Raw genomic sequence first — 9,835 nt, 5'->3', positions numbered from 1 at the left:
CAGCTCACCAGAGGCCGCGGCATGCGGTCAACAGGGGGCGCCGTCGTGGGGGCGGCACTGGGAGTGCCTTCCAGAGAGACGCAGTCGGCTGCTACCCTGGGATGGGTCCCTGGTTCCAGAGCCCGGCCTGCGGGCAGCGCCCCCGGAGGTCTGCCCCCTCCCGCGCTGGTTCCCTCCTGCTGCTGCTGCTGCTGAAGCCTGCGGGTGAGTCCTTCCCGATGCCTACCCCACCCGCCCAACATGGCCCTCGCCTTCCACCTCTAATCCTCTCGGCGTCCTCCGCAGGTTGCTGGGGCGCAGGGGAAGCCCCGGGGGCGCTGTCCACTGCCGATCCCGCCAACCAGAGCACCCGCTGTGCCCCCAAGGCCACCTGCCCTTCCGGCTGGCCTCGCCTTCCCCAGCAGGCCCCGACCACCCAGACACTGCCCTCGACCACCCAGACACTGCCCTCGACCACCCAGACACTGCTCTCGACCACCCAGACACTGCTCTCGACCACCATAGCGACCCAATCCCCAGTTTCTGAAGGCAAAGTCGACCCATACCACTGTGAGTACCGTAGACTCCGTGGGGCAAGGAGGGTGACAGAGGAGTCTTAAGGACCTTGACTGGGGCTAGGGGAGCAGAAGGGACGGGGGACGGGGGGAGCAGGATAGAGGAGCGCCTCCTTCTACAGGTATTCGCTGAGCACTAAACACCTGTGGGCCAGGCCTGGTCCTGTCTGGAGGCCCAGAGCTCTGGGTGTCTTGTCCTCACGGGCCTCCCCTCCTGCTGAGGTAGGGGGCTGGAAATTCAGAGGGGCCTGGGGCCCGCTGTGTGTTCCCGCCCCGTCTGAGCTGGCTGTGGGGCAGGTGGCCTCTCACCCTGCTCCAGGCCCTGACCCATCATGCCTCTGACCCAGGCTCCCAGCCAGGGATTTCCAGGATCTCCAGCACAGCTTTCAGGGCCAGGCTGTGTGAGCCGCCTTGTGGTGTCTCCAAGGCGCACACGTAAGATGTTCTCTTGCCCAGTGGCTTTCAGAGACCCACGTAAGAAAGGCTTATTATTTTGGGACTCAGCACATAGCATTTAACTGCCACAGAAAGTCGACCAAACAGGACTTACGGTACCCTGTGCTGTGCATGCTGACATTTTCTTGCCTATGGTATCCTTTAAAAAGGCTGGTCACGGCCCACTTACGTTTACAATCCACGAATCCATTTGGAAAACACTAGGAGTGGGACTCCTGGGATGTTGGATATGTGCATCTTCAATCTAGAAAAACTGTTTTCCAAAGCGGCTGCAGCAATGAGCGCTCCCGCTGCCGTGGGTAGGCGTTCTGGGTGATAATCCTCACTGACACTCGCTGTCACCGATGTTGCGTTTTTGCCAGGCAGGGGGTACAGAGCAGAATCTCATTGTGATTGAAATCTGCATTTCCAGACTGGAGGTAGTGGGCCATGCCTGTAATCCCAGTGCTTTTGGAGGCTGAGGCAGTAAGATCACTTGAGGTCAGGAGTTTGAGACCAGCCTGGGCAACATAGTGGGACTCTATCTCTCCAAAAAATTAAAAAATAAAAAAATTAGCTGGGTGTGGTGGTGTGTGCCTGTAGTCCCAGCTGTTCAGGAGGCTGAGGTAGGAAGATCATTTGAGCCTAGGAGTTTGAGGTTACAGCGAACAATGATCATACCACTGCACTCCAGCCTGGGTGACAGAGCAAGACCTCATCAGAGGAGGAGGAAGAGGAAAGAAGAGAGAAGAGGAAAGAAGAAGAAGAAGAAGGAGAAGCAGTCTGCATTTCCTTGCAGACTAAGGGCGGAGCAGCTTCTGTGGTCATTGGCTGCTGGGATTTCCTCCTTGGGCTATGCCCATTTTTCTGTTGGGGCATCCACTTTCCTCTCACTGAACCACAGAAAGGGGTTCCCAGAGGAGGGAGAGAGCTCTGCTTTGGCTAAAGTAAGGGACATGGTGAGGGTGGAACCAGGTGGAAATAGGAACAGGTTAGTGAAGGATCTGATTAGAGCTAAGAGTGTGTTGGGGACGGCAGAAGGGCCAGTGGTGCACTAGGCTGGTCAGCTGGGGATGCTCTAGGGCCCGGGCTGCGGGAACAGGGAGAGAGATATCTGGGCAGTGCTTGGGCCCTTCTGAGGCATGAGACCCTAGTCCACATGTGGACAGCATCATTCCATGGTGACAGGTGAAAAGGGAGCACCCCTGGATGGGTGCAGGCCAGTGGTTGGAGAGGCAGGGGGTCAGGCTGGGGAAGGGGAGGGACAGGGAAAGATCCATCCCTCATCAAGCTCTCACCTTCCTCCTCAGCCTGTGGCTTTTCCTACGAGCAGGACCTCACCCTCAGGGACCCAGAAGCCATGGCTCGACGGTGGCCCTGGATGGTCAGCGTGCAGGCCAATGGCACACACATCTGTGCGGGCACCATCATTGCCTCCCAGTGGGTGGTGACTGTGGCCCACTGCCTGACCCGGTAAGTCGAGGTCGAATCGGGGTGGGTGGAGAGGCATTTGGAGCTGCTGCGGGCCCAGTCACCTCCTCCCTGCCAGCTGTTCTGGTGGCAGTGGCAGTAGTGGCAGCTCTGCACTCTGCAGAGCCCCACAATCCCAGCCCCTGCCTTACCTGGGCTCCAAACAGGTGGAGGCTAAGTCCTGAAAATTCCTTCAGGGCTCCAGTCTTTTGAGTGTCCCACCCTTTGCTCGCCTCGCCTGGCCTCTCAGTCCCGTGCAGTCATTCCGCAGATGGGAAATGGAAGCTCAGAAGCCATTTGTCTAGCCTCATGCCTTCTCTCCATGAGAAGAAGCTCCTAGTTATTTCATTTCACCCTCTTTGCACACACATCCTCTTTCTTCCCTTCAATCAACCGTCTCTGACACTTCTTTGAGCAAGGCCCTGACCCGGGCACTGAGGGCAGAGGAGGGATAGATCATTCCTCCCAGCTTGGTGGGGGAGACAGAAAGGAAGACGGATACTCACAAGGGTGCCTGGTTGGTGTGGGGACAAAAGAGGGCGTGTTCTCATGTTTTGGGGCCAGGAGTGCTGGCTGTGAGAACTGACCAGTGAAGTGTGTTCCAGGCCTAAGGGCCAACATACGGACTCCAAGGGGTACCCCAAGGGTGCGCAGCTAGAAAGCCAGGCCATGGTGCATTCCATGGAGCTGGAAAGAGTGGAATTGCCCCCTCCAGGGCACAGCATGGGGTGAAAGAGTCCGTGCTATAGACTGAGAGTAGAGTTTGGAACCAGAGAAAACTGGGTCCACATCCCTTCCACTGCCTCCTAGCTATGCAGTCCTGAGTGCTTCATTGGGCTTCTCTGAGCCTCAGTTTCCCCCTCCATAAAGTGAAGGGTCGTGAGGACTGGATCACACAGTGAGTGTGCAGGGCCCTGTTCACGTCTGTGGTGAGGAGTAGGCTCAGGGGGCTTGAAGTGGGTGGGTGGCCCTGCCTGGATCTTCTCGGGGGGCAGCAGAGTGGGGGAAGGCCTAGGGCCGGAGGCTGGGGCAGGGGTCCTGGAGCTGATCGTGGCCTCCCTTCATGGCCCCCCAGGCGTGATGTTATCTACTCAGTGAGGGTGGGCAGTCCGTGGATTGACCAGATGACGCAGACCGCCTCCGACGTCCTGGTGCTCCAGGTCATCGTGCACAGCAAGTACCGGGCCCAGAGGTTCTGGTCCTGGGTGGGCCACGCCAACGACATCGGCCTCCTCAAGCTCAAGCAGGCACTCAAGTACAGCAAGTACGTGCGGCCCATCTGCCTGCCTGGCACGGACTATGTGGTGAAGGACCATTCCCTCTGCACTGTGACGGGCTGGGGACTTTCCAAGGCTGATGGTGAGTCAAAGCCGCCCCAGACCAGGGCGGGTGCTGTGAGAAAGGACGTGGTTGCAGGCCAGGGTGCCACCACAGATGGAAGTTTCTGAGGTGCCTTCCCCAGGGAGCCCGCCACTCCCGGGACCTTCCTGCCAGGCTCTCATCTCTGAGGTCTCCCTTCCCTTGAGGATCTCACAGGGAACACCTCACTGTTGCTCTAGCCTCAGGGGACCGTGATTGCCTTTGAATCCTGAGCCAGGCCAGGGCACGTAAACAGAACTTCCTTGAAGGCAGAGAGGCACAAAGTAATACCTCACAGTCCACACCTGCTGCCCAGGCATCGGCAGCTTGCAGCAGAGTACCTGAGGTGGGGGGAGCAGTCTTCCGTGCTGTAAAATGCTGCCCAGAAGGCTCACATGGCCGGCTCGGGGCGGTCTGCACCTGGAGCTCATAGTTTCCGCTCCCCTCAGTGGGCCTCAACTCCTTGTCGTCCCAATTGAGGAGCAAGGCCCAGAGAGCAGGTGTGTCCTCTCAGGGACATCCAGGGGACCCTAGAACTGTCCACTTCCTTCAGGGGGTCCCCAACCCATAAGAGAGATGTCCTTCCCTGTGGCCTCAAGGAACCAACTTACTCTCAAAACAGCCCACGGGGGCTTCAGCCCATGTGGGAGGACCTGGGGGTGACTTTGTCATCCTGCTGTGGCCTGTCTCCTGTCTCCCAGGAGCTTAAGCCAGGGACAGGGACACACTAGTCAGAGAGGCAGGAGGAAGCAGTGCCTGGGCTCCATGGAGGGGTCTGGGATGGCTCAGCAGGGAAGAGGCCTGTGGAGGAAGGGATGCTTGAAGAGAAGGAAGGTTTGGTCCCTGAGAGACTTGGCAGGCCCTCAGGATGGAAGGAGGGGCAAAAACCAAGCGGCCGAGTGTGGTGGAGGGAGTGTGAAGGGTCCCAGTGGCCTGGGCTCTGCAGGAAGCCAGAGCAGGCCCAGCAAGGCTGAGCTGGAGGCAGCCTGCCCCAGGGACTCTGTGTTGAGGGCCCTAGATGGGTACGGGCTAGAACAAGGGTGGGGGTGCATGGCTAAAGCAGAAAAGGTGGGACTGGGGAAGAGTGGAGAGAGGACGAGGCGAGGCTGGCGGCAGCGGGCAGCAGTGAGTGGCCGCGCCTAAACGGGGCCCTGTCCCACAGGTATGTGGCCTCAGTTCCGGACAATTCAGGAGAAGGAAGTTATCATCCTGAACAACAAGGATTGTGACAACTTCTACCACAACTTCACCAAAATCCCCAGTCTGGTTCGGATCATCAAGTCCCAGATGATATGTGCGGAGGACACCCGCAGGGAGCAGTTCTGCTATGTGAGCGGCCTCTCCTCGCTCACTCGCCTTCAGGGGCACCTGGGGGAGAGGCATCTGGGGAGGGAGAGGGGAGGGGTGGAGGATGGGTAAGGGAAGGGAAAGGGATGGGCAGAACTCAGGGGTGTGGGGATGGAGGATGTGGGGGGAGACTGGGAGGAAACAGATGGGGGCTGGGAACGGGGATGGCGGTTAGAGGTGGGAGGAGTAGGGGGTCCGTGGGGAGCTGGAAGGTGGGTGTTAAGAGGTAGGGGATGAAACTCTTTGAGGAAGGTCTCCTGGGTCTGGAGCACTTCTCACCTATGTTGGCACTGGGGGACTGTGGAGGTGTGGTGTGAGGACATCCTGCCTGTCCTGGAGCTGGGTCATGTCTCTGGCCTCACCTGGCCTCCCTGACCCTTACTCCCCCAACCCTTCCCGCAGGAGCTAACTGGAGAGCCCTTGGTCTGCTCCATGGAGGGCACGTGGTACCTGGTGGGATTGGTGAGCTGGGGCGCAGGCTGCCAGAAGAGCGAGGCCCCGCCCATCTACCTACACATCGCCTCCTACCAAAACTGGATCTGGGACTGCCTCAGCGGGCAGGCCCTGGCCCTGCCAGCCCCATCGAGGGCCCTGCTCCTGGCACTCCCACTGCCCCTCAGCCTCCTTGCTGCCCTCTGACTCCGTGTGCCCTCCCTCACTTGTGGGCCCCCTTTGCCTCCGTGCCCAGGTTGCTGCGGGTGCAGCTCTCACAGCCCTGAGAGTCAGGGTGGAGATCAGGTACTCAATTAAACATTACTCTTTTCCATGCCTCCTTATTCCTCGGCCTTGGAGGCCCTGCCTTTCCTGGACCTGCTGTTGTGGGAGTCCACAGGTGAACCAGATGAGGATGAGGTGGGGAACTCCAGGCAGTTTACACGAAAATTGCAGAGCCTCCAGGATCTGCCCCCATTCAAAGGTTTGGGGTGGCTCCCACAGAAGGTGGAGGGGGTGTGAAGGGGTAATATTAGGGTCAGATGATCGAGGGCCCTGGAATATACCGCCCAGGCTGAAGCTGGGGCTGCCAGGACCCAGCTGGGGTGCAGCTGTCTGGGCTGGAAAGTGGGTGCTCTTTCTAGGATAACTGTGGGAGTCAGGCTTTCCTTAACTTTGGCTGATTTCTGACAGGAGGCTAGAATATAGCCTTTCATTGCCCCAAAGAGCCATAGTGAACTTTGACCCTTTATCCCCGTCCCCTGTCTGGAGACAGTGGAGTCAGACGTTATTCCAACCCTCAGCAGCCAGGCCTGCCCATAAAAGGCTCGTGGTGGCTCCATGTCAGGGGGAGGGCAGGCGGAGCCCAGGCCTGGACTTCACCCAGTCTTCAGCAACTGCTGCTTTGTGTGACCCTGAGTGGCCCCTACCCCTCTGGACTTCTGCTGCCTGGTCACACAGGAAAATTCTGCATAAATAGAATGGCCTTTGTCACCCCTAGGTATGAGAAGCCCATGGGTTGGACTCCAAGGGCAGAGGTCAGTCAACTGCCTCCATCTGGTGTCAGAGTCCTCAGCTTCCATAGCGGGGCCTTTTGCCATCACTCTGCCCCTCACTGCTCCTAAGACCCCATGTTATATATATGCTTTCCTCATCAGCCTGGATCACTGTCCTCCCTGTACAATGATGATCCAGGTCCAGGTCAGGAGCCAGGTTTGACTCTTCTGTGTCCCCAGCACTGGGCACAGACCATCACAGGTCTATTGAAAGTCATGAACGCAGCCTTGTGAACTCAGCACCCAGAGAGCTGGCGGTGTCCCTCCCGAGTCCTGTGCCTGCCTCCGGGGTGGGCCCAGGTGACTGCAGCTGCCCCTCAGCCTCTTGGCTCCCATTTCTCCCTCTATCTCATCCTAATTCAGGCTGGGAGAAGGGTCAGGGAGGGGGCTTTAGCCTGGTCTGAGCCATCTATCATTGACTGCTCATCACCCTCCACATAAATGCCCCAGGAATAGCGCATCCTGAGGGGTCATCTCAGGAGGCCGTTTTCTAGGCCTGGCTCTGAGAAGGCACTCAGCTTTATTCACAAATCTCTGCAGGCTGCTTTTCCAGCAGGCTCCCCTGGCTCAGGAACCTCTGGTGTCTCGAGACCTTAGTGTTCAGGCCTAGGTTTCAGAGCCTTAGTCTGTTCGATGCCATCTGGAAGCACCTCTGTGCATCTTCCCTCCCCCAGGTGCTATTTGGGCCTTTGTTTTCTGGTCAGAGATGCTTCTTTTAGGTGCCCATAGTGGGAAATAGTAGAAGAGGAAGCTGCAAAGAAGCTGGCACTGTTATGGTCAGCAGGTGGAAGGCACTGCTGTGATCTCCCAGGGCCCTGGGACCTCCCAGAACAGCTGGGCATAGAAGGGGCCGCCAGAACAGCCCGAGGTCCCCCTTGGCTTCTTAAATATAATCTGATTCCCAGGAGGGGCCCAGACCCCAGCTTTCTTTCCTGCACCCTCTAGCCCACCGACCTTAGCTCTGTGTACCCCTGACCCAGCCCTGCAGCCCACAGCCCCGAGCTCGAGCCTCTGGGCCTCATGCCGGGCCTGGCAGCAGCCTCAGCTACATCACAACGTGTGAAATGACGGTCTCCCATTGCCTTGAGCATGGTGTCTGCTGGGCTGGGGGTTCCATTTCTCAAGCCACCTCTACTCACTCCCTTGAGCTGGATCCCTGCCAGGCTTGCGGAAGTCTCCTCACCATCGGGGCTCCTTCCTGGCCAGACAGAGTCCCTCCTGCTGCCACAATGTCCCCCAGTGACCCTCTCTGCCTCCTCATGGCCAGTCTGGGTGTGGCCTCACACCCTGACCCATGCACTTCAGCCATTTCACGCCAGAAAGGGTAGCTAAAGTAACCCCTTATCCTGTTACTCCTTCACAGTCACCGCCATCCCTGGCAGAAAGGGTGGGAGAGAGGCAGGTCTGGGTGGGGAGAGCAGTGTATCTCCAGAGGGACAGTGGCACCATACCACCTCTGCCGAGGCAGTACCCATGTGGATGGGGCGAAAGGAGCCAAGTCTGGGCTGGGGGGCAGGACACCTACTAGATTGTCTGGTTCCTGCCCCTGAGGGGCCATGAAGATGTAGCCATGGGCCTCAGCTTCCCTCTATGACCACAGCCTCTGTGGTCCCCAAATGAGCTCAGAGTCCAACATTCCTGGACGCTGGCCACGGCTTGAGCTCCAGGGCCTGCTGCCCAAGCTGTCCAGGATGTCTTCATTTCTCTCCTTTCTTCTTCTTGGCCTCATTCTTCTCATCCTCCTCTACCTTGATGGCCACTGTGTCCACACTGTCCTTCTTCTTCTTCTTCTTCTTATCCTCTGTGGGGCAGGGGAAAGAGACCATGTGATGGTGGTGAGACAAGGTCCTGGGGTCTGACTGTCCCGAGGGGAAGGGCCCCAGAACCTCCTACACCCTGCCTTTTCCTTCCTTCTTCCTACCGGGGAATAGGCTCATCGTTCTATTTGCCTCATGCCAACCAATTTCTGTGCTCTGGTCTCCAGGGGCAAGGTTGGGGCCCCTCCCTGAACATGCTGTGGTTGGAGTGGAGGAACAGGGTGACTCCAGGCAGCAGGACTGAGGAACTGGCTGGCATAGCAGGGTTCGAGCCAGGGCCAGCTCACCTCCTGGGACTTCTGTGAGCTCATTGAGGGGTGGCACAGTCTCCAGCTTGTCTGTGTACATCTTGGCTGCCTTTCGCTGCAGGTACCGGGCTTCAATCTCCTTCCGGGTCCGTGGCACACGACAGTTGAAGACACAGCACAGGGTGATGACTGTAGGGAGGACAGAGCAGGCTTGGCTGGGGCTGGGGTTCAGACACCCCAGGAATGGCACCCACCTGCCTTCAGGCCCGCCCCCATCCACCCACATGTGTCTCACCCACCAAACTCTGGCAGGAGGCTCAGCATCTTGACAAGACCCCTGTGATGACCAAGGTGGCTTTCCTAAGCAGGGCTGACTTCATGGAGCCGCACAGGCCCCCATGCTTGGAAGGGCCCCTGGCTAAATTATGTCACCAGTCCTGGTCTTGAGGGTCTTTCTGACTAGACTGAGAGTCACTGGAGGGTAAGGCAGAGGTCTGTACCATGACTTAAGCCATAGCTTCCTGGGGGCCATCCAGCACTTCCAATCCAGGCCTCTGGGTGTGCAACTTAGCTTCTCCTCCCCATGCCACTGAGAGCTGGGCCAAAGCTGCTTCAGTCATGAGAGGACGTGGCTCTGCGTGTCCTCCTCAGCCTCCCAGGACATCCCTGGGCTCTCCCTGGCTAGGGCGGGAGCCCATGAGAGGGCACAGACCCTGCCCTGGGGCGTTCACCTCAGACAGAGTTATTTCAGGAGTGGTTTTCCGGCTGAGGGCAGCTGCACCCACGCCAGTTGGTCCAGGGCATGGAGCTGGCCTGTCTAGTGATGGGCAGGGCAGGTCAGGGTTGCCAGGACCTGGCTGCACTGAGTTTATTTTTCTAAGGCCCCCACAGCCTGACCACCTTGGCCCCAGTCCTAGGGGAGGGGATGGAGCTGGTTCCTATTATAAATCAGATGACCAGACATAAGTTCCTGGCAGACTCCTGGGGGCAGAAAGGCCCAAGGAGGATAAGCCAGGTCTATTTTGGGGAATATGGATCAGATCTATGTAGTCCAGACTGGAGTACCTTCTGGGGTCATTTTATGCAACCAAGGCAGAATCCCTTCAGACAAATACTGT

General features: G+C 58.2%; 2 protein-coding genes across 3 annotated transcripts in view; one reads left to right on the top strand and one right to left on the bottom strand.

Moving 5' to 3' along the window:
• The first annotated feature begins 24 nt into the window (after nucleotides 1-24).
• PRSS50 (serine protease 50) lies at nucleotides 25-5,933 on the top strand. Its single transcript, XM_050780560.1, has 6 exons — nucleotides 25-204; nucleotides 286-549; nucleotides 2,300-2,462; nucleotides 3,535-3,818; nucleotides 4,981-5,147; nucleotides 5,568-5,933. The coding sequence occupies exons 1-6, from the start codon at nucleotides 102-104 to the stop codon at nucleotides 5,802-5,804; spliced, it is 1,218 nt and encodes a 405-aa protein (XP_050636517.1). The 5' UTR covers nucleotides 25-101; the 3' UTR covers nucleotides 5,805-5,933.
• Nucleotides 5,934-7,153: 1,220 nt separating this feature from the next.
• The window catches only part of TMIE (transmembrane inner ear), a 538,092-nt gene continuing 535,410 nt past the window's right edge, over nucleotides 7,154-9,835 (bottom strand). For both annotated transcript variants that reach the window (XM_050780594.1, XM_050780592.1), the window contains 2 exons: nucleotides 8,757-8,906; nucleotides 7,154-8,453 (listed from right to left, as the gene is read on the bottom strand). In XM_050780594.1, the coding sequence (XP_050636551.1) occupies nucleotides 8,350-8,453; nucleotides 8,757-8,906 (254 nt within the window). In that variant the 3' untranslated portion in view covers nucleotides 7,154-8,349. The remainder of the gene's footprint in view (nucleotides 8,454-8,756; nucleotides 8,907-9,835) is intronic.

Source organism: Macaca thibetana, chromosome 2 (genome assembly GCF_024542745.1).
Source record: "Macaca thibetana thibetana isolate TM-01 chromosome 2, ASM2454274v1, whole genome shotgun sequence".
Taxonomy (NCBI): Eukaryota; Metazoa; Chordata; class Mammalia; order Primates; family Cercopithecidae; genus Macaca; species Macaca thibetana.
The sequence above is the reverse complement of the archived record's forward strand: the minus strand, read 5'-3'. Positions and strand labels throughout refer to the sequence as shown.